General features: G+C 37.6%; 1 protein-coding gene across 1 annotated transcript in view; it reads left to right on the top strand.

Annotated features, from left to right (window-relative positions):
* Positions 1-24,524, top strand: part of plcb2 (phospholipase C, beta 2) — a 33,662-nt gene extending 9,138 nt beyond the window's left edge. Inside the window, exons 11-32 of the mRNA XM_017475566.3 lie at positions 57-214; positions 457-539; positions 628-712; positions 872-1,007; positions 1,091-1,269; positions 1,794-1,890; positions 2,067-2,151; positions 3,802-3,926; positions 6,779-6,930; positions 7,808-7,972; positions 9,583-9,682; positions 9,886-9,990; positions 10,113-10,168; positions 10,424-10,481; positions 10,640-11,032; positions 11,544-11,727; positions 12,455-12,584; positions 17,776-17,840; positions 18,455-18,511; positions 19,913-19,964; positions 21,554-21,646; positions 23,667-24,524. Of these exons, the coding sequence (XP_017331055.1) occupies positions 57-214; positions 457-539; positions 628-712; positions 872-1,007; positions 1,091-1,269; positions 1,794-1,890; positions 2,067-2,151; positions 3,802-3,926; positions 6,779-6,930; positions 7,808-7,972; positions 9,583-9,682; positions 9,886-9,990; positions 10,113-10,168; positions 10,424-10,481; positions 10,640-11,032; positions 11,544-11,727; positions 12,455-12,584; positions 17,776-17,840; positions 18,455-18,511; positions 19,913-19,964; positions 21,554-21,646; positions 23,667-23,837 (2,729 nt within the window). The 3' untranslated portion in view covers positions 23,838-24,524. The remainder of the gene's footprint in view (positions 1-56; positions 215-456; positions 540-627; positions 713-871; positions 1,008-1,090; positions 1,270-1,793; positions 1,891-2,066; positions 2,152-3,801; positions 3,927-6,778; positions 6,931-7,807; positions 7,973-9,582; positions 9,683-9,885; positions 9,991-10,112; positions 10,169-10,423; positions 10,482-10,639; positions 11,033-11,543; positions 11,728-12,454; positions 12,585-17,775; positions 17,841-18,454; positions 18,512-19,912; positions 19,965-21,553; positions 21,647-23,666) is intronic.
* Positions 24,525-24,991: the final 467 nt, after the last annotated feature.

Here is a 24,991-nt window from a genome sequence, read left to right as displayed (position 1 = left end):
TATTATTCCATTTTATATTACAATCGCTCTCTCTCTGTCTCTGTGTGTGTCCACAGCCGGTCAGTTCTCAGGTACCTCCTCTCCAGAGATGTACCGCCAGTGTCTGCTTGCTGGATGCCGTTGTTTGGAGCTGGACTGCTGGAAGGGCAAACCTCCAGATGAAGACCCAATCATTACTCACGGCTTCACCATGACAACTGAGATCCTTTTTAGGGTCAGGTTTCCTCTAATCAGAGCTGGTGCAATCATCAAAATATATAAATTATGAAATGTTTCCATCTCTATACTTAACTGATTAAGACAGTAGGTTTATAAAAGTAAAGCTACGGAGAATGAATAAATGTCTTAGCTATAGGTTTAACTCAGATGCAAGCTTGGCCTAATAACCAAACATAGTTTTCAGCATATCATTTAAATAACACAACTAATAACCATTTAATCCCTTTTCGGTGGTAGGATGTGATCGAGGCTATTGCAGAAAGTGCTTTCAAAACATCGAAATATCCAATCATTCTCTCCTTCGAGAACCATGTGGATACGTAAGCCACTGTTTATATCCCACGTCTTAATTCTCTAGATTTCACATTTTGCTAGAACATTTCTCTGAATTCGTGTTTGTTTATTTAGAGTCAAACAGCAGGAGAAGATGGCTAACTACTGTAGGACCATATTCGGAGAGGCTCTACTCACTGAACCCCTGGAGAAGTATCCGGTATGTGACGTGCACCATGTTTAGGTCAAAGTTTTAAAACTATATATTGTTTTATGATGGATTTATGATACATAACATAAACACTACTAGATACCACTATATATGCCATGTATTTGAGTTTATTACACACAAATGGTTTGTATTGGGTGTTGCTTACAGCTGAAGCCAGGCCAGCAGATCCCCAGTCCTTCTGAGCTGATGGGAAAAATTCTGATCAAAAACAAGAAGGGCGCCACAAGTCCGGCTAAACCTCCACCAAAGAAAGCACAAGAGGAGACTCCTGCTGAGAACGAAGGTGAGAATAATCACAGACTGTTTCATCTAAGCAATCATGTTGACTTAACCCTTAACAGTCAAGTGTGTTGTGTCTTCCAAAAGGAGAGCAGCCTGAGAAACCTGAGAATCCTGAGAACCCTGAGAACCCTCAGAACCCTGAGAACCCTGAGAACCAGAACACTGAACAAGACGAACACCATGATGACCACCACGATGACCATCACGATGAACACCATGAGGAAGAGGAACAAGATGAGGAAAAGATGAAGAACTCGGATGAAGTAATGAAATTATACGATTATGATTAACACTTACTTTCAGATTATAAGATTATGTATGATTTGTAGGGTAAAAATGCATTCTGAATATCCAATCATTTTCAAAGTTTCAGTTACACTTTATGTAAGTGTAACATTCATAACACTACATGAGAACATCAATTGACATAATTTTTATTTATTTCTTTATTTCCAAGGCTGATGTGACTGTTATTGCCATAAGTGTTCATAAAAAATATTATAAATATTCAAATGAAACTCACACAAGGCCAGAGTATACATAGTTTTTATTTCAACCTGAAAATAAGAAATGTAATTTAAAAAAGAGTCAGAGAAGATATACATAACTCTGTCCCTATAATGTGCATAATATGTCATAAGTATATGACAACCTACATGTAAAATTATGACCCCTTATTGAGATTGCACTGCAGTTTATTTGCAACATTCTGCCTGTGTTCAGTTATTAATTGAAATTAAAGGGATTTGACTATGTTTACTCTTTGGATCCTTTTTGCATTTGTTAGGGTACAGCTGGACAGGAAGTAACTGCTTTTGAGGCGATGTCTTCAATAGTCAACTATATTCAGCCACACAAGTTCATCTCCTTTGAAAATTCTAAGAGTGAGTCATGTCTAGCCTTTTTTTTTTTTTTTTTTTTTTTTTAAATTCATAAATTCAAAATCAGTTACACTATAATAATGCTATAACTACTGTGTTTGGTTAAGTTTCCTTTCATAGTTGTAATGACAGATATCCAAACTTGTCATTAATGATGATGTATAATTTTCCAAGCGCAGAAAAGAACAAGAGCTATGCCATCTCTTCTTTTGTGGAAACCAAAGGAGAGCAAATGATTGCCAAGAGTGCTGTGGAGTTTGTCGAGTATCCTTTACATTTCATTGACCAATACTTTAAGAATTTCATATCAATTATTTTTTTAAAAACTGCGCATATATCATGGTTCCATACATTTCTTTTGGCAAATCAATTAGGCACCTACTTTGTTCACATAAGAGGTCATTTAAAATAATCGATTAGAGACAGATTTATTTCAACTTTAATTGACTATATCAGAATTTCGGTGGGTAAAACGTTTACCAACACCAATAGTTTGAAAGATTCTAGAAATTGATGTAATGACTCTTAGAAGCTTCTGTTTGGCTGATTCCTGTGGCTCTAAAAGCACCTATCGTTAGGGACAGTGCTGTGGACCTCCACAAGTCCAGTTATTCCTGAGGAACAATTTTTAAGCAAGTGAAGCTACCACAAGCATCTGTGCAAACAATTGTATGCAAATATAAAAATCTTGACAGCCCACAGACAGGAAAGAGGTAGAAATGAGCTCGTAGGGATGAACAAACTTTGGTCCGAAAGTTTCAACTGAACCCCAACACAACAAAGGAGCTTGGGAAGGAGTTGGGGGCATGAGGTACCTAAAATGTACCTAATATGTACATTCACCAGACTGTTGTGCAAGAAAGAAGCCTGTGTTAAACCAGTGTGATAAACTGTTAGACCATAATGATCAGTGCTATATATAGAGGAAATGGGTGAGGCTTTTAATCCAAAGAACACCATCCCAACTGAAGCATGGGGATGGCAGCAACATGTGGGGTTTTTACTGGAAAAAGGACCGATGCACTTCAGAAAATAGACGTCAGGCATCATGCCCCAATAGGCATCAAGGAAAATTATCGTGATATACTAAAAGACCTCGTCAAAACACCAGCCAGAACGTTAAACATTGGTTGGAATTGGGACTTCCAACAGGACAATGATCTTAAGCATACCTCTAAAACTGTAACAAAATGACTTAAAGATATCAAAATAAAAGTGTTGTCGTGGCCATCACAAAGTCCTGACCTGAATCTTAGAACATTTGTAGACTGAAGGGAAAAAGCGTGTCTGAGTAAGGAACCCTACAAACTTGACTAAGTTACACCAGTTCGGTCAGGAGGAATGAGAAAAAATTCCAGCAACGTATTGTGAGAAGCTTGTGGAAGGCTATTCGATTCAAGTTCAAGCAATTGAAAGGCAATGCCACTAAATACTAACAAAGTGTATGTAAAATTTTGACCCACTGCAAATCTGAAATAGTGAATGAAAGCTGAAGTAAATTTGTATTTTAGCTATTATATTGAAATGACCTCTTATATAAATAAAGTACAGTAGATACCCTAATTAATCTAACACACAAAATGCATGGAAACATGAAATGTATGAAGTTGTGAAAAAAATGAGTTTGAATGTGTTAAATAGCCTAGGTGTATGTAAACTTTTGGCCTCAACTATACATGAGCCAGTCCTGCTATGTGTGTATTGCTTTAGTTAGAATCCGAATTGCTCTGACAATTTAAAATGTATGATAGTTGATACACATATACACATTCGGATGCAGCCTGAAACCTATCATGTTGTTATAACAGCACAATTACATACAAATTCTCCACAATTTCCAGCCAGAAAATGTCTGCGAATTTGCCACACTCCTCACACAAGCATGTGAGTGAATTCCTTTACTGCATCCTTCAGATATAACAAGAGACAGATGAGTCGAATCTACCCCAAAGGAACACGTATGGACTCTTCTAACTATAACCCTCAGCCTTTCTGGAATGTAGGCTGTCAGATGGTGGCACTGAACTACCAGACCATGGGTAATAGCCTCTTGATTTGAGTACATTACATAGTACATTAATGTAAAGCATACTCAATAGGTCATAACTCAGAAGGACAGTTTACAATTAAACTGTGACTATTCAAGAGCTAAATGTGCATTCTGTACTTTCTGTAAAGAGATGTTTATTTAACATTTATGGAATGAGCCTTGGATGGCAGCACTTTGTAACGGTCAGGAAGTTTTTTTTGTTACGGTGCTCAAGATGAGTTTGAGCTTTCCAGTAAAATAAGAAGCTTGGAGGAATAATCAAGAAGAACCTTTGAAGGTGTCTAGGAATCCCTCATCAAGTTTCTCATCAGTGAGACTCCACATAAGGATAGCCAGCTACAATTCCCACCTTTATCAGTGGTGGAAGAGGTCATTAACAGTGACAGTCTGTGTCATCATCAGAAATCGGACCTACACATTTCCAACAATAGGGAAAAAAGACTCAAAAGAGAGGAGAGTGCTCTGACACAGGCTGAAGTTCGAAACCTGGAGGAAGATGGACGAAGATCAAGAGAAGTGGAGCTTCACATCACAAAGAGTCTAGACAAAATGGGACTTCCCAAAGCAGAAAGTCATATGGGCAGAATTATGGCAGCTGGAACTATTATGCATCTCTTTTCTGATGTGTTCAGTTTATGATACACTTCCTACTCCAACAAATACTACAAATGTACAAATGGGGCACATGGAAAGACCAATGGAGCAAGCTTTGCAGGGAGATCGACACCATGGCAGACATCCTGGCAGAGTGAAAAGTTGCATCACCCAAGGAAGATACTGGTGTAGGCATGATGAAGTGTTCGTGTCACTCAATAACACCCAGGAGCACAAAAGATACAAGAAACCTCCATGTGAGACAACAGAAACTGTCAAATTTGTGATAGAGGAAGAAAAGCCACCAACCACAAAAAAGTGCAAAGAACAACATACTGCAAATCAGGCATGACAGTGGACCTGGGCAAAATGTTTTCCAAACAACTCTCTCAGTTGTTACTAGCCATTCCGAAGTCACGACTAAAAACCAAAGGCGATAGAGCCTTTTCTGTAATGTCACTTTGGAATAGCTTGCCCCTCTCTATCAGATCTTCCCCTTTACAATAAATTCATTTAAATTGTCCCTGAAAACTTATTTCTTCTCTCAGGCTTATCTATAATCTTCCCTGTTTAGCTGCTTATTCTCTGGTCTTAGTTATATCTGGCTTGTTTTCTTATAGTAATTATTTGTTTATATATTTATTTTAATTATATTTTATGCTCTATTTTAATGCAATTCTTATTATGCATGATGTGCAGCACGTTGGTCAAAACTCGTGTTGTTTTAAATGTGCTATATAAATCAATTTGAATTTGACGTGGACTTTGTTGTATGCCTCGTACCACGATACACCTTGTATCATGGTTTAGTGTATTGTCTCATGCCTAGATGGCAAGCATGGCTATTCCCATTCAGGGTTGGCTGCAGGGGATGCCCTGCACAGTCACTGTGTAGAATGGTAACAACCACTGGAATAACAGGGAGGGTGAGGAAGGCAGTGTTTTTCAAGGAGCGGGAGGCAGCAGAAAGATACTCTTGGAAAAGGAATGGAATAGGAGGGAGGAGCTAATCTGGGAGCCAGGAGGTGATGGGCACTGACTTGGCCACCACTGCTGACCCACCAATGAGAGGGTGTTGTGGTTCAGGGTTGAAACACATGAGGAACGTTAGACATCACCAGAAAACAACACATTATGGTGAAGTCAGTGAAATATGTGACTGAAACAGAAGCATTCCCAGATGTACTTACTTATACAAGCTACAGATTTTTTTTTGTCCTATTAAGAAAAAGAGAGGCTGAGGGTATGAATGTTTATAGCTGCTGCAGTATAATGTCAGTGATAACAAGAATGAACTTGTCTTGCTTTCATTTTATTAAAAATAATAATTGGAGTAAATGACTCAAATGTGTGGCAAGTCATAAGAATCCACAGTTAGACTTTGGGCATATGAAGTATGGGTTGCCAAATTGGATAAGTATTTGGATTTGTTATTCAGTTGTGTATGATATAATGTCATACTGTCAGGAAATGTCCACAAGATGACAGTGTATTACAGTAACTACCACAAAATCAATTTTATTCTCATAATGGACCTCATTTATCAATCTTTATAAAGTGGTGTATAAATGTTTTCATAGACCAAGCACATCTAAAAATGACTGTCAGATGTATAAAAGTTTCAGTGATTTTCCACGTACTCACATTCGTATGTTAATGAACGCTAATCGCTGTTAGCGCATTCACGTAAGAGACAAAATGTCGACTTTATGGTGAGCCAGTGCCTCCTAATCTCGGCATGTGCTAAATCTTTTAGTAATGCAACTTATCCATTTCAACTGCACACACAAATTTCATTTAAAAAAAAACTGTGAAGGAAATCAATCCAAAACAAATGAATAAATTAAGAAACAATGCCTCGGTTATGACAGGCACAGGCTAATCCGTCCTCTTTTTATAGGGTGCCATTTCTTTTTTTTCTTTTCTTTTTTTTTTTTTAAATTAAAAGCTAGTCTTATTTCTGCTTAATTTATGCATTTGTTTTGGGTTGCTTTCTTTCACAGTTTTAAAAAAAAGTGTAATTCATGTGTGCAGTTTGACAGCGTAATCTGTATATTAAATTGTAATAATTCACGCCAATTATAAATTTGAAGCCTACTCATTCCTTTCTGGATTATTAACTGTATTTGCATGGATAAGACATTTCATGTGTTAATTCTCCTGCAAAATACAACCAGTTTAATAAATGAGGCCCATTGTCACAGTGAAATGGATTATCAGCTTAATTGGCTGTGCTTTGACATGTAGATTTTCCCATGCAACTGAACATGGCGCTATTTGAGTACAACGGGAGGACTGGGTACCTCTTAAAACATGATGTGATGAGGAGGAATGACAAGACGTTTGACCCTTTCACCGACAAGATTGACACCAATGTGCCCAACACGCTCTCAATCAAGGCAAGTCAGCTCAATTTAAAGGTTGAATCCAGAGCTTACAGCTGGCAGTGAGCATCTAGTAAAACTGTACTGCGATGGTTCCTGGCTCTATGGTCTGATGTAAATGTCTGTGCGTAATGAACTGAAGACACTAATGAACAGTGTTCATTAGTTAAGTGTGTGCTTGAGTGTTCTACACTGACTTGCTACATTACTGGATAATGTATAATAGATTTTCTGGTCTATTTATTTAAGTCAATTCAATGTATATAGAAGGTGTTTCTTTTCTTTTTTTCTTTTTCTAATCAGACCGTACAGGATTTTGCAGAGTTTTTTTTCGTGATTGATGTGGCCAAAAATGCTTGCGTTTGCTGTGGCTCTTAAAAAAATTTGTGATGCAGTTTGCTGAGTTTTTTGTGCTTTTTTTTGCGGAAAACTACTTGAATTGGCAAAATTGCAATTGCACGAAAATGCATTGCACGGTCTTTCACAGTAATGTTTGTTGGTAAATGAGACCTATTACCTGTACTCATGTTCGACGCATGTGAATCGAAGAGGGCTTTGGTTGAATGCGAGTTGTGATGATGTCACATGACGTGTCTTGGCCCAAATCTGAGGTAATTTTGAAAAATTGCAAGCCCTTTCCGAATATTGCGGAGTTTGCTTGACTTTGCGTTAATTTATCCAATCACAAATTCGCGAAATCCTGGAAGGACTGTCTAATAAACATAAAAAAAAAAGTCCTTGGTTTATGATTGATTAAAAGTAAAGATTGATCATCTCTGTGTCTTCACATTTAAAAATATTTAAATTCTGTAAGGCATCTCGATGTATTTTTATGTTTGATATAGGTTTTTATGTACATCTCCAATAATTCCCATTATCTATGTTCTTACAGATCTACTCAGGCCAGTTCCTATCTGATAAAAGCGTGAAAACAGCAGTGGAGGTGGAGATCATTGGTCTGCCTGGAGACCCCAAACGCAAATTCCGTACCAAAAACACTGCCACACCAAATGCCATCAACCCTGTGTGGAATGAGGAGCCCTTTGTGTTTGAGAAGGTAAATATACCGTGCCCTCCACCAATACTGGCACATAATTTTGAGCAAAGAAGAAAATTGTCTATTGTTTAAGCTTTTGATCTTTTGTTAAAAAAAAAAATCACAAAAATGTTTTCTGCTCTCATGGATATCAAACAATTGCAAACATAATACAGTTTCATAAAAAATATTTTTGTTAAATATATGTGTGCCACAATTATTGGCACCCATTTAGTAAATACTTTGTGCTACGGCGCTTGGCCAAGATAACAGCTCTGAGTCTTCTCCTATAATGCCTGATGAGGTTGGAGAATACATGGCAAGGGATCTGAGAGTGTTCCTCCATACAGGATCTCTCCAGATCCTTCACATTTCAAATTCCACGCTGGTGGATTCTACTCTTTAGTTCATCCCACAGGTTTTCTATGGGTTTCAAGTCAGGGGACTGGGATGGCCATGGCAGGACCATGATTTTTGTGGTCAGTAAACCATTTTTGTGTTGATTTTGATGTATGTTTTGGATCATTGTCCTGCTGGAAGATCCAACCACGGCTAATTTTAAGCTTTCTGGCAGAGGCAGTCAGGTTTTCATTTAATATCTGCTGATGAGGTACTTTTCCATATGGCTACCTCTCTGTGTGCACCAAAACCACCTCTGGTGTTTATTGCCAAAAAGCTCTATTTTGGTTTCATCTGACCACAGAACCCGATCCCATTTGAAGTTCCAGTAGTGTCTGGCAAACTGAAGATGCTTGAGTTTGTTTTTCGTTGAGAGTAGAGGCTTTTGTCTTGAAACCCTTCCAAACAACTTGTGGTGAAGTAGGGGACTTCGGATTGTAGTTTTGGAGACTTTCTGACCCCAAGACAACTAACTTCTGCAATTCTCCAGCTGTGATCCTTGGAGATTTTTTGGTCACTCGAACCATCCTCTTCACAGTACGTTGAGACAATATAGACACACGTCCTCTTCCAGGTTGATTCATAACATTTCCAGTTGACTGCAACTTCTTAATTATTGCTCTGATGGTGGAATATATTGGGTATTTGGTATGCTTGTGCTATTTTCTTATAGCCATGTCCAATTTTGTGAAGGTCAACATCCTTTTGCTGCACATCACAGCTATATTCCTTGGTCTGACCCATTGTTATGAATGACTAAGGGAATTTGGCCTATGTGTTACCTCATATTTATAACCCTATGAAACAGGAAGTCATGGTTGAACAATTTCCTGTTCCTAGTCACCCAGGTGTACTAAAAAATTTAAACTATCAATGGGAATATTCTTCAAATATATTTTTCTCAAATGAATTCACAGAGGTGCCAATAATTGTTGCACACCTATATATAATTTTTTAAATTAAACCTGTGTTTTGTTTGCAGTTGTTTGATATCCATGAGAGCGGAGTATTTTGTGGGGTTTTTTTAACAAAAACTTAAACAATAGACATATTCACAGCCTTCTTTGCTCATATTTAGCAAGGGTGCTAATATAGCAGAGGGCATTGTATTTTAAATGCTATATTTTTAATCATTTAATCATATCTGATAGTTAAAACGCCCAGAACATTTTTCTTATATTATTTTGCACATTTGAGTTTTGTAAGCATGTCTGATGTCTGTTTGCAAACAGATTCTGTTAACAGAATTGGCTTCACTCAGGATAGTGGCCTATGAGGAAGGCGGGAAATTTATTGGGCATAGAATTATTCCCATAGATGCCATCCAGTCAGGTACGTGAAAGACGTTTAGAGTCCCACACCTGTGGATTTACAAATTACAAAACATGGACATAAAAAAGCCTTCTGCATATGATATATGTATGTATGTATATATATATATATATATATATATATATATATATATATATATATATATATTGGATTGTAGTGCATTCTGTGTGTGTGTGTGTGTGTGTGTGTGTGTGTGCATCCAGGATTCCATCATGTTTGTCTGCGTAGTGAGAGTAACATGCCTCTGATGCTCCCTACCCTGTTTGTCTACATTGAGGTGAAGGACTACATCCCTGCTGCTTTTGCTGGTATGCACAACCACAAAAACTAAAATAAGTTCTCTAAAATATTTCTCTAAAAAAATTCTTTCAAATATTTATTTAGAGTTTTTATCAGTGTTGTAATTCTTTCTGCATGTTTGGGTTCTCAGATTTCACAGATGCTCTCTTCAATCCAGTGAAGACTACAAAGCCTGCAAAACAGGAGGCAAGTTTTAAACTCAGTACACAGTTACACACAAATTGCCATGTAGCTTTGAGAACACATAAAAAGTTATTTAATGTTTCCACTCAACTTCAAAATGTGCATGATTTCACACACAAAAACTTTTACTTACGCTACAGAATAATAATATCTATTAGGAAACGGCTGATACCTCTCACTAGCAATGAAAGCAGACTGAAAGTCCTTCACATATTGTTGTAGAAGTCATTTATCTAAATAGTCTTAATCTGTTTCCAGAGTGCTAACTATGTAAGCAAATATGAGATGCCTGCTGCTGCAGCTGTTCCAGCCCCAGGTAAGATATATGAACAAATATGTTGTATGATTCAGAGATCAGCATCATATTAAATAGAAAAATTTCTAAACTATATATAAACTTCAGTGTCATAATGCATCTATAGTCTTTGGCTTTTTGTATTTATAGATTCTTTTCTTGTAACCATATATTTACAGTGCCTGAGGGTGATGAGGCCCCAGCAGAGGGCAATGCTAACCCTTCAGAAACACCTGCGTCAGATGCAGAACCTAAAGCAGACGCCCCAGAGTCCACTGACGGAGAAAATCCCAAGTCAGATGACCAGCCAGAGACCTCAGAAGAGGCTCCTCCGACTGAAGCACCTCCACCTGTCGAAGAGGCTCCACCCACTGAGCCACCTCCACCTTCGGAAGAGGCTCCTCCCACTGAGCCACCTTCAGAAGAGGCTCCGCCCACTGAGGCGCCTGCACCTGCAGAAGAGGCTCCTTCCACCGAAGCACCACCACCTTCAGAAGAGGCTCCTCCACCTTCAGAAGAGGCTCCCCAAGAAACTCCTGCACCATCTGAAACCTCTGAGGCAGATCCAAATGGTGAGCCCGCTGCACAAGTGGAGCCAGAACCACAAGTTAATGCATCTCCAGACTCTAACCCAGCTCCCAGTGAGGAGCAGGACGCTCCTGTAGTTGACTCTGCAGCACCTGCGGAGGTTGCTGCTACTGGTCAAAGTGCAGAAACCTCCACGGCAGCCGATGCTGCTGGTGCAGCACCTGAGGGTTCAGGGCTTTGTGGAGCTCTGGGTAGGCTGTGTAAGATGTGAACCAGAGCACAATGAGTTATAGTCCAATGGTAATGGCTTAACAGTGCACACACTAGTAGATGTCTAAAGCAAAACAGCCTATACATGTAGATTTCCTGTTAAATATATGTATGAAAAAATTATTTTAAAAAACTTGTACTTGCATGCTTGAACTTGTAATTCTTGAAATGACCTAAAAACTATTAAAAATCACACTGTCTCACTCACCGTCTTTGTCTCTCTGCTGTCTCTCACACAAATACCTTCACACACACAACCTCACTCACAAACATGCACACACACAGAGCTGGCCTCTGTGACCTGTGATGAACTGCAGCAGCACAAGAACTACCTGAAGGTCACCAAGAAGCAGGAGAAAGAGCTGAAAGAGCTGGAAAAGAAGTTCCAGAAGAAGGGCGAGGAGCTAACTCAGAAATACAGTGACCTCTTCAAAGCCCTCAAGAAGAAGACCTCGCCGAAGAAGAATGAGTAAACAGAGACCTACCACTGCTTTTATTTACTCAGTCCTGTTGAGAATATCAATTTCTTTGAATTGGCAATCTTGGGGGAATAGATATTTTTCTGTGTCTTTGTGAATGTCATGCTGTTGTGTTGTGATGGGCTGTGCTGTGATTTTGGTTTCTCTGTGACAATGGTCTTAATCTGAATCTTTATTTAACCCCTTAAAGCCAACGATGACTCAGTAGATCCAGACATACATTTCTCATGCTCAGAATTACACGCCTATTAGTTTCAGTGTAATTAGTGAACAAGTCATAGTACTGAATAATATATTTTAAGGTGAATAACTAAGTAAAATCTGTGGCTTTAAGGGGTTAAAACAGCTGCTTGACTAAAATTACTTAACAATCATGCCTAGAGTAAACCTAATATACATGTATATATTATCATTTCACAAAGAATTGTACAATCCATGGATGGGCTACATTGCATGTAGAGTAGCCGACACTGTATTAAACTGATTACTCTGACTTATCCATAAAGCAGGCATCTACTACTAGGCATGGTTAAATTCATTTAGTCACTATTTTTTTAACCATTTACTATAATTTAAGCATTGGTGTTAAAGCAGTTCAATGCACCTGTGTTTGCCTGTAAGTCTTCCGTTTTTCTTCCGTTATTATCTTTATTGAAAAACCAAATTGACTGGTTCCGGTGGAATCTGTTGTGATTGATTCATTTCTTTGCTGTTCAGGGCAGGGGCTGAGGGGCCAAAAGCAGAGGAAATCAATGAACTGAAAACGAAGCTGCAGACGGAGCTTCGATCGTTGTGGGTGGAGAAATACGATCAGCTGAAGAAGAAGAAAGAGCAGCATGCCTCCGAGGTACCAATCAGCTCTTAATTCCACACCAAGACTCGATATTAATGGTGTAGAGTCAGCGTTCTGTTGCTTTTTCAGAAGATATATAAGCAAATACTGAATGCTAATATTGGTTAATAATAAATGAAAGGTCACAGGGCTTTAGTTAGCATTATGCAAAGTATATGCTATTGTGCACGTTCTAGATAGTTCATCTTAGTTTTCAGCAGTATTAACCGTTTGGCTTATTTGAAGTGCAAATGAGGTCAAGGATAAATATTCATAAAGCCACTTAAAACATTTCACTAGAGTCCAACACTAGACTGCAAAACATATCATCATCAACTTATCTGAGTGCTCTGATCATCAGCATGAATGCATGCCTGACTCATGAGTACACTGTGGGCAGTTGTGTCTACAGAACAGTGAACCAATCCTTACTATAGACAGCCAGAGTTTTCCCTGCCTTATGTCACCTGATTCAGCTTATATACGTTGAATCACAAGTTTCAGAGAAGGAAGAGTTTGAAGAATTCCTTATCTAGAGTTAATTCCTCTAATCATACAGTATAATACTACAAATGGGTTTATATCTTAGGAGGCCTCTTTCGTAAAACTAGCCAGTGATATGCCACTACTCTAATCAACCTACTGGCTAATTATCAAATCAGAATGTTAACTCAGGTGTGTTGGAGACAGAAAAACACAAAACTGTATAGTGTGTTAGAGATGTGGGAAATTACTAGTAATAATTGAAATATTGGAAATTGCTATCAGTTTAAAATAATAATTCCATTAAACAATGGTCAAAATAATCTGGTTAAATCAACAAGAAAACTAATAGCAATACTATGTGCCTAATATCTGAAGGAAATTCGATGATCTGTGAATTCCCCTAACTCAATTGATTAAACTCGTCAGTGGAGTTCATAATTAGAACTTAAATAGAGATGTTCGTGGAACTGTTTTTAAACTGGATTTTATATTATTATTTTTATTTGTATTATGTCCACACTATTTTCTAACATATTTCCCAATATATGAACATATTAGTAGCCTCATTTAAGTCAGACAGTTACTAAGGATCACCACACGTTCATGTTGTTGAATGTGGTCTTTATTTGAGCTTCATATCTGACAGCTTACTCGTGCCCACATGAAAGTAAAACCTCACGTTTGTGTGACTTTTTTTTTGTTTTTCATTGATTTCATGATTTTTGTTGTCACAGGTGAACAAAACTGTGAACCTTTCTAGAAAGCTTTCTAAAAAAATGTGCTTCCTATACGTCTATATTTGTGTGCGTTAAGAACACATTATCTGTTCATTCTGAATAATGCATCCGTATTTGGTTACATCTCTAGTGTAGTGTGTAGAACTTATTCATACCAAGGGACAAATGCACATGACTAAAACACACAAAGTTTAATATGAAGATGAAATGTAAGCAATGATATATATACAGTACATCGATGGGAAAAAAAACCCAAAATGAAATTAATTTGATAAATGGAACAATTGGATAACTAGCAGAGTGTAGCTTGGTGGCAAACATACACTGAGAATTTGAATGTAGGCAAATACATATCCTGAATACTGGCCTGTAATTATTATGATGAAGATACCTTTGAGCAACAGTGGATTAAATTACTTTCTTGTTTTTTCCCGCCATGCCTTCGTGTGTCTGCCTTTGTGGTGTGGTTTATAGCAGAAGTGTCAAAGGCATATCTGACAGGCTGTAACTCTAGCAATGTTCATACCAGTGATTGGACAGATATGACTCTCCACTGCAAGTTTGACACTTTTGCTGTAGTCACAAACATGGGTGTAATCACATAGTTCTCTAACACATGTAGATCATTGTGCTTCTGCCAGTACAATTTGTGAGGATGGATTTCTCAGGTACCACAAGGATCTATTAGAATCCCACTTGGTTTATTGGTCTACAATACCAATACAATACCTTTCACTCGAAGTGGCAATCGGGACAGAATCACTTGGTAAATCTTTTTTTTTTTTTTAATTCTAAATAGAGCAACTTCCTTTGTGTGTGTGTGTGTGTGTGTGTGTGTGTGTGTGTGTGTGTGTGTGTGTGTGTGTGTGTGTGTTTGTTTATATATATATATATATATATATATATATATATATATATATATATATACTCTCAGTGTCAGTCCCAGGAAGGGCATCCTGTGTAAAACTTGCTCCAGAATCAATATGTCCATGGGTGATCTTTTTTGGGCTGGGTGAGCAGCCCAAAAAAGGAAAGTTTACACACCCCTGTTAGAATGGTAGGTTTTTGTGATGTAAAATATTTTTTTACCAAGATATAAAAATGAAGTGAAAAACACTCAGAAATGTTTTAGGGAAAAATGGAAAAATAAAATACTCACAATAACCTAGTTGCATAAGTGTGCACACCCTTAAACGAATATTATGTTGAAGCACCTTTTGATTTTATTACACCGCTCAGTCTTTTTTGGAAATAGTCTATCAGCATGGCACATCTTGACTTGGCAATATTTTGCCACTTTTTCTTGTAAAAACATTCCAGATCCATCAAATTGTGAGGGTATCTCCTGTGCACAGTCCGTTTCAGGTCACCGCACAGATTTTTAGTTGGATTCCGGTCTGGGCTCTGGCTAGGTTATTTAAAAACACTGATCTTCTTTTGGTTAAGCCATTCCTTTGTTGATTTGGATGTATGCTTTGGGTCAATGTCCTGCGTAAAGGTGAAATTCCTTTTCATCTTCAGCTTACTAGCAGACGCATTAAAATCGACTGGTATTTGTAGCTATTCGTGATTCCCTCCACCTTGATAAAAGCCCCAGTTATGGTTAAAGAAAAGCCGCCCTAAAGCATAATGCTGCCACCACCATGCTTCACCGTGGTATTGTTGTTCTTTTCGTGGTGCGCTTTTTTTTGCACCAAACATACCTTATTATACCTTTTGGAATTGGTCTCATCAGACCATAGCACATTTAACCACATGGTTTGGGGTGATTTAGTTGAGCTTGGATGTTTTTTGTAAGAAAGAGCTTCTGTCTAGCCACCCTACCCCATAGCCCAGACATGTGAATAATAATTGTCTCGTGCACTAATCAGTACTTGTCAGATACTCCTGCAGCTCCTATGTTGCCGTAGGTCTTTTGGCAAACTGGACAGTTTTGTCTTTTTTTTGTCCATTTTTGTCCTTCTATAAATTTTGGAGGGATGTCCTGTTCTTGGTGATGTCACTGTGGTGCTCCATTTTCTCTATTTGATGATGATGTTCCATGGTAATGGAATCTAATGTTGGTCCTTTACCGTGTTCCATGGTACATCTAATGTTTTTCAGATTCTTTTATACCCCTCTCGTGGTCAATACTATTCAACAAGTGAGATACCATACATGCATTGTAAGCTCTTTGCGAACCGTGGTTTCAGCAGTCAGATGAAATCAAGAAGATGTGAAGAAAATCCTATAGAAACAGCTGGTCTTTATTTGGCGTTAATCAGAATAATTGCATTGATGACAGCTGTATGATAATTACATGATGAGATTGCATCTGAAAATAACTTCCTTACCATTTGCCATACAAAGATGTTCCTTATTGTCATCATTTCCCCTTGAGCTAGCGCTGTAGCATGCAGCGTGCTCGGAAACGCATGCTTTTGGGTCTTCAGTGACATTGACTTTGTTTACTTTTGACACGTGCTTTTGTTATGGTTTATATCCTGTCTCCACCCCTATATTGTCATTGGTTGTTTCCCATAGGTGTGTCATCATTGTTCTCAGCTGGCTTGTGTTTCACCTCTGATTACATTTGTCATTTAAAAACCCTTGTGTCTCTTTGCACTTCTCAAAATATTAATTGTTATCACCATACAAAGCATTTGTACCTTGTTCCTCATTTTGATTCATGTTCATTCATCTAGTTTCTTGTTACTCGTTCTTGTTTCTTGCCTTGCCTTGTTTATACCTGTTTGTAGATCACCTCACCCATTGCCTGTTTTTTCAACTATGCTATTGTCTCATGATGTGGATTTGTCTACCTGCCTTTCTTTATTAAAAGCTCTTTTCTGCACTTGTATTCATCCTAACCCTCATTACGTGGAATACGTGACACTTATGCATCCATGTTCATGAACTCAAGGCCCGTTTCTGGCTAGCTACAATTTTTTACCATCGGTCCTATCCTGTGTCCATCCATGTGTCTGTCTGAGATTCGAGATTCTCACTAGCATGATATCTCAAAAACGAGTGGTTGAATATTTGTAGGATTAATACATAATTATCATTGTAAAATTCCATTGGCATCGATTTGATTTGTTTATTTTGTTTTGTAACTGGTTTAGTAACGTTATATTGGTGGTGGAATGCAAGAAGGGAAGTATTGTTTCTGCTCAAACCAAACCTTTTGATATTTTATTCCATGATAAACAGTAAACTCATGTCACCAACCTGCCTTAACTCCTGCATCATAACATTATAATACACATATTCTTTGAGCTTTCTCCTGTGAAAAGTAATCAATAATTCCTACATCACAATCCTGCCCAGTATACTGGCATTTTTGCAGAAGTCTTGAATTCAATTCAACTCAATGGGGACAATCTGGAAAGTTGCCACAAAGATGACACATCAATATTAGCCCAAAGTGGCTTCCTGGTTTATTATATCTGTTCTCTCGTCTCAGTTCATTGGCAGTGCACCAAGATCATGTGTCCTCATTAATGCCCCCTTAGTGGAGCTCTTTCCGGGGTTGCCCCCTCTAATCAGATGATCTGCATGGATCAGGGATGTCAGCAGGACTTCACTTCTGGTTGCACACCAGCACTGCCACATAAGCACCCACTGAACCGCATATCAACCTGCCACCACTTCTGCATAACAGCTGCAAAGCATTTCTCTGTGCTGTATTGTTGAATTTCAAAACTGTGTGATGTCATCTTAACATCAAGCAGACGATCTATGTGCACTAGCTGGCTATAATTCTTGTTTACATTTGAGACAATGGTGGGATAATGAGCAATTTCAATTACACACTTTGACATGAACACAATCTGAGTACATATTCGAGAATGGTAGAAACACACATTTAACATCAATGCTGTAAGGACATAAAAGTCATAATTAATATATGGCGGAGTGATATTGGCCAGACGGGACAGCTGGTGGGTGTCCTGTGGGTGTAAGTGCAACTTCCTGTGTTCTTTCTGTGTTCTGTGTTATAGTGTTTGACCAAGCTGCTGGAGATGGCTACAGACAGACACGCCAATGAACTGAAGGCACTGAACAGGTTTGTGCGTGTGTGTGTGTGTGTGTGTGTGTGTGTGTGTATACCCTTGACCTTTTACAAGAGAGAAAAACACAGAAATGAGTGATGAGTCACCTTGTGTTGCAATCTATCTAGCTTTCTCATTCTACTAATGGATTGGAGTGCATTTTGTGTGTGTGTGTGTGTGTGTGTGTGTGTGTGTGTGTGTGTGTGTGTGTGTGTGTGATGTGTGTGTTTATTATCTTTTTTGCTGTATATGTTTTGATGATGAGGCTATTCTCTGTGATTTTATGTAGCCATACAATCCATATTGTCTCTTCAGTGCCTTTCAGAATTGTTATTGTAAGTTCTGTTGTGATCAAAGAGAGAATCGAAGTGTCTGGGTGTTGTAAAGTGAATATTCTATGGGCTCTGCATTCTTTTTGTTTTGTAAGAGTACATGTTTACAAATGCTGACTAGTTTTACCAGCCAAATCTAAGTGTGTGTGCCTTTGTGTACATGAGAGAGAGAGAGAGAGAGAGAGAGAGAGAGAGAGAGAGAGAGAGAGAGAGAGAGAGATAGATAGATAATTAATTACATTAGATTCCAGTGGACAGAGCTCTGTATCAGTGTCATGCTGTTTTCCTCTTTTCAGTGACAATAAAGGGGGGAAGAAGAAAGAATCAAAGAGCTCAGGTTCCCAGAAGAGCAGGTGAGGTGACACATTGTATAACACACACACACACACACACACACACACACACACACACACACACACCCCACACCCCACACTATTATCATCCTAGCGTCTAATAGCAACCTGATTTTAAATGCCATGCCAATATTTGCCATGAGTAATATAATATTCAATGAGTGTAACATCATAAATGTGTTTTAACAAAGCAAAAGTTAAAACAACATTTAAAACAGTTTCCTTAAATATTTCTTTCTCCAATGTTTTACTGAATGCTGATATTTTCATTAATAAAAAAAAAGCTCTTAGAATTCACTGACACACAACAAAATGCACTTATACAATAAAATTTGCCTATTGTTTTACTTAATATGCATTGAATATGCATATGAATTTGTATGGGTTTGAATATATAGACAATGGGCCACAGGGTAACTGTGAAAACATGAGACTGAGCACCATGTATGCGACATAAATGCCAAAACTACACTATATGACCAAAAGTTTGTGGACACCCATTTAACCTATAACTAAGAGGCCTAGTCCAAACATGTTCCAGAATGACAAAGAGCCAGTGGACAAAGTGAGCTCCATGAAGACATGGCTTACCAAAGTGGAAGTGGAAGTACTCGAGTGGCCTGTATGAAGCCCTGACCTCAACACCAGAGATGAACTGAAATGCCAACTGCACCCTGGGCCTCCTCACCCAACATCCTCACGAATGCCCTCTTGTCAACAGTCACATTCCAAAATCTAGTGGAAAGCCTTCCCTGAGGAGTGGAGGCTATTAGAACAGAAAAGGAGGGATTAAATCTGGAATGGGGTGTTCAAAAAAGAACTCACGGGTGTCATGGTCAGGTGTCCATAAGCTTTTTGCCATATAGTGGTCCAGACTAAAACTTTAACAGCCAGGTTTTGAAATTCCAAAGGACCCGTTAGTCTGTTATTATTTATTTTTTTGTGATGAAGACAATGCCAAAACCAACACAGCAAGTAATACTCAGCAAATTAGTCAGAAGCTTTGATCATCACAGATACAATGATAATCACAGATACAATGCTCAAAGTACAAAGTAACATTTAGAGTCTGGGTTATTTAGAAGGAGTAGTGTGATTGGATTAAATACAAATGAAAGCTTTCCATACAAATTCTAAGGAAAACATAGAATTCTTTTTTTCTCTTGATAAATTATGCACTAGCCAAAAAGTTATTTGTCTTTCACAATTCACTGCCAAACTTTTGTTCTGTACAAAAGTCAGTCATATGGCTTCAGAAGTTGCAAAAAGATGATGCATAACAGTTCAGATTCAGACCTTTGTTATCTCCTGCTCGTATCAGTCACTTCAATCTGAGTCACTCAATGTTTTGTTTATATAGTTTGACTGTACAGCATGTAACACCCTGCTAATGTGTTACAGCTTGAAGAAGAGCAAGAGTACGGAACAGCTTGACGATAATGACGATGCACAGGTAATTAATATTGTCAGTGCAGTGTGAAAAAAAAGAGAGCGATTGATGGGGGACAAATGGGACGATTGAGAGGTCACCCATAAAAGAAAAAAACAGCGAGGAGAGAAAGCATTCGAGCAAACGTGTCCAATCCAGTAACCATGGCTACAGTAGCGAGCTTGTAGAGAAAAAGAGAGGTTTGCTCTTAAACACACACACAAACACACACACACACACACACACACACACACACACACACACACACACACACACACACACACACACACACACACACACTCACACACACTCACACACAAATCAGGGCACCCTGACTAAAGAGCAGTTTGTTGTGAGCATGTGGGATCTGACTAATTCTCTTTCACATACTTGCTCATCAAAATTCATTCAGTGGTTTTGTACCACCGAATCATTGTGGAAATCTGGAGAGTCAAGGCAAAGCTGAAAGAACTTTATCCATTCATTAATCTGCAGTTGCGTAGGTTCTGTGTTTAGTTTTGTGTCATTTCTGTAACATCGGCTACAGTGAGTTTATCTCATTTACTCTCTTTTCAAATTCATAACATTTACAAAGAATTGGCTCTTTTAACATTTCTGGAAAATGCACCAAGCAAAATAGTCACCTAGTTGTATGTGTTCTCTCTTCTCTCTCTCTCTCTCTCTCTCTCTCTCTCTCTCTCTCTCTCTCTCTCTCTCTCTCTCTCTCTCTCTCTCTCATATATATCCTGATTAATAGGTCTTGATTAATTTTATGTAACAACATTGCTTTGACAGTAGTGACAGCTGTAATTCAAACCCTAGGTTTATATGAATGCATTAAGGAGTATCCAGTATCAATCTTTTGTAACAGCAAGAGGTAAAGATATAACTTTAAAGTGTTCGGCACAGAGGTCCTAGTTTCTCGGTGACATTTCAAGCTGTATTTTTATGGCTCTGCCACTTGATGTGGTGGAAGCGTTGTGTTTTTGGGTTGTCCATCCGCGTAGCCCTGCGTGCATTTGTTCGAGAGCATGATATCACAAGAACGAGTGGTGGGATGTTCGTAGGATTTATATGGAATTATCGTTGTAACCAGCAAATGAACTGATTAGATTTTGGCATTGAGTTCTGCTTGTTGTCTTATTAATTTCAAAAAAGAGAAGAAAAGATTGTCTTGTCAGAGAACAATTACTTATAGGTGTTATTATTTAAGTGATAAATGGAATGAACTTTTTTCATGGACGTTCCAGAAAATTAAATGTTATTACAAACTGATAAAAAAAAAAAAAGAAAAAGAAATGCCATTCATTACATAAAAAATGGAGGCAGTAGAGGAATAAAATACTTCCAAGCATGCTGTTATTAGAAAATAATGAACTTTGGGCCACATCTCTCCATATTGTTGTTGATTATTTTCCTGTGATAACATACCCCGTCATTTATATTCTTTGCATAATGTTCGGGCACTACTAAAATATTCAATGAAGTGTACTCAGTAGGAACACATGGATCATGACAGATGTGTGTGCATGCATTCACTTACATAAATGTAAGTGTGAGAAATATGTGCACAGTGTGAATCTTGTAAACATGACTGAACCTTCTGCCTTCAGACTGCATCTAATGATCCATCACAGGAGCAGGAGCAGAAACTGAAGAAGAAACAGGCTGAAACTCTGGCTGACATCAGAGGCGTGAACAGTCAGGTAACCTCCATCTCCATGTCCACCATCCTCCATTAACAGAAACATTCGTAAACTGTCGAAACAAAATTATATGGTGTGTAGGTGTAAGTGAATGCATTTAAAAGTTGTTTACCGCTTTACAAAGCTCTTTTGCTGAAATTGAGGCTGTGGTGGAATGGGCATCCCGCAGAGTCATTGAATGCTGTCAGGATAGTTAGAATAAGAATTCAGTTGCTACCAATCACCAGTTTGGACACACGTGATCATATTTTTCTTTCTCTTAAGCACATTTTGATAAAGGCTTATGGTTGAGGTTTGCTTCTAAGACAAATGTAAATAGTACAGTAGAATGTCCATATCTCTGTACTGAAATGTATTTTTAATAAGTTGTTTTTATTTCAAACAATTAGATGTCATTTATAACAAAGGAGATGCAGACAAACTAATTTCTAACAACTCAAGTATTAACTAATTTTTTTTAAAATATACACTGCTACAAAAAAGCTTGACCTTTAAACTTAAAATAGGAAGAAGTGTTGAGTAATAGGAAGTTACTCAGCATCCAGTGACAAATTCCTCAATTTAATTAATCTGGTGACTTTGCTTAAACATACAGCTGTTTGTGTGTCATCAGCGTAACGATGGAGGCTAATACAATAGCAGTAGCGGTGGATATATGGAAGTATACTGTATATAAGTTACAGGAAGCATATATAAATATATATAAATAAAAATCAATGGCCCTAAATCTAAGCCTAGGAAAGAACTGTTCCCTGAACCCCAACAAGTCTACAAGAATATTGTGATTTATGCTATCAAGACTATACAGAGAGCAAGAAAAAAAAAACCCCAAAGAGACTTAACCCTTATCCAAGGCCAGTATTCGGTCATTTACAACTCTAACCAGTGCTGCATTAGTACTGTGATGTGGCCTACAACCTGATTGGTCTAGAAAGTGCTCAGTGTATTTAGAAAATTTAAGGAAAGCCTACTGGGTGAGACTCTCTCATGAAGCTGTCTCAGAAGATGCCAGGAATGTGCTAGGCTTCATCCGGAATACTATTTAAGTTAATTTAGTCATATGAAATATATAAGATCTGAGCCAGGTATAGTTTTGATTTGTTTAACACTTTTCTTCACTGCACTATTCCATTTCATAGTTTTGAAGTTTATGTTATTATTTTAGTAGAAAAAAATCAGGCATGTTCAAACATTTGCCTGGTAGTAAATTTTGCATATACTTTTATAAGAGGAATAAAACAGGAATGTTATAGTTATATTAGTACTTGTTGCTGCTATGGTTCGTCTGCTGTTTAATTATCTTCTGCATAATCATCATCATCCAACAGAATACAACTCACATGTTGAGGAGATTTGTAAAAATAGCACCAAGCAATCATTTCTCTCGGTTTAAGTTTCTCTTTCCTCATCAAAATCTACACATTTATTCAAAGAGCATACTTTTTCATATGACTACACCTCACCGTGATTTTTATCTACTCCATTACATGATGCAAGTGTCCTGGAGTACACTGACAAATCTGCATCTTAAATCAGTCAGTATCAGACATCTCTAAACACAAGTGAAAATAGCTTGAATATAGTCATATTTGTCTAGTATATAAGATTACAATAAACCAAATATATGATTATTAAACCTATTTCTAGTCTTGATATAATGGAGTATGTTTTTTTTCTTTCTAATTTTAAACATTTGTGTCTAGAAAGAGCAAAATTATCTGCAAACAGAAGATTGAAATTTGTAAACGCATCTAAAACAGGCTGAATATTCTCATTTATATCTATGTTTATATTTCGATTTAGAATTATAATAATCACAAAATAAGAAATATTAGATACATTTGCCCATATTCAAGATATAGTGACTTGCTAAGATATCATTTTTGCAGTGAAGAAGGCTCTGTCTCTAATTCAAGACCTGAATATATACAGTTCATATATGTATTTTAGGAGTGTAATAAAGCCAAAAACCAATGAACAATCTTGAATTGCTTACTTTTTCGATTCTGTACACCTTCAGATGAACCAGCAAGCTGTATCAGAGCATGCAAAGAAGATGTGGTCTCTACCAGTTGATCTTAAGGAAGCAGTGAATGGCTGTGTATGCGCTCACTTCCCCGAGCATGTAGAAAAGGCTGAAGACTCCAAGACAGAGCAGGATGGCAATTATGGCCAAGTTTACCGGGGCTGATGGCCATTCAGATTCCTCTCTTTAGCTCTCCTTAGCACTTCTGCAGGTGTAGTCGAAAGATGAAAAAAATTGGAAAATCATTCATCAATCCACATGGTGATACAGTTTTAGAGTGAAACGGGTGCAAAGTGCCAGAATTTCTCCCCTGAGATTTGTAGTAAAGCCACTGACACTATTGGTTTAAAGATGTGTGAGGGTAAACTTCAATTATGTAAAAGAGTCAATCACCTGTAGAACTGTGCTGTTACAGAAATGTGTCAGTTGTGATTTTTAGGACATATTATTACAAAGGACATTGGTCTCAATGGTCTTCATTTAGCACTTCCAGTTATTTATGGGAGCATTTCGGTATGTGTACATACCAAAATGTGTATGTGTGTATGTGTACATACCTTCATTTAGTACATATAGAATACAATGTAATGTTACTTTTTAAGGAGATGCAAGTGATGTCTCACTGATAGCAAAAATAAACTTAATTAAAGGTCCCTTAGGCATAAATAATAATGCATTATCTTTATTGAATAATATTTCTCTTCGATATTATCTAAAATGTAATAAATGTCAAGTTTACAACTAGGTTACTGTGTATGCCATTTATTTTAATATGATATAATGACGGTGATGTGATGAAATATGAGATATCATTGTTAATGTTATTAAAATTATGAGAGATTATGAAAAAAATGGCTAAATCTGATGGTGGAAAACATTCTCCAAAGCCACAGTTTATCAGTGTGATCCTTAAACCTTCACACATTTCACTCAACAAATGGTACCAACCCATATGAGTAACAGACAGTGAGGGAAAGGTCTGTGTTTCTGCATTGCATTTACTGAGTGCAGTCACTGTGTTAGTTCATCACAGTTCAGTCTGAACGTGCTTTTTGAAAACACTTTACACCTACACACTCATCTTTCTGTCTCTGACATTCAACCTCATAATTATCGAGCCATTTTAATGAAACTGTTTTCTACATGATATACACTTGGTTTAATAATATAACCTATAAGGCTGACCAGTTTTCAGAAAAAAAGATTAAGAAAGGTTAGTTATTAATCATAAGGCTTGGACATGCTGGTCTATTTTAGGTATTAAAATATATATATACTGAAATAAACTTTTAAAATATCTATCTATCTATCTATCTATC

The sequence above is a fragment of the Ictalurus punctatus genome, chromosome 9 (genome assembly GCF_001660625.3).
Source record: "Ictalurus punctatus breed USDA103 chromosome 9, Coco_2.0, whole genome shotgun sequence".
NCBI classification, from domain to species: domain Eukaryota; kingdom Metazoa; phylum Chordata; class Actinopteri; order Siluriformes; family Ictaluridae; genus Ictalurus; species Ictalurus punctatus.
This window is presented reverse-complemented; position numbering and strand designations above follow the sequence as displayed.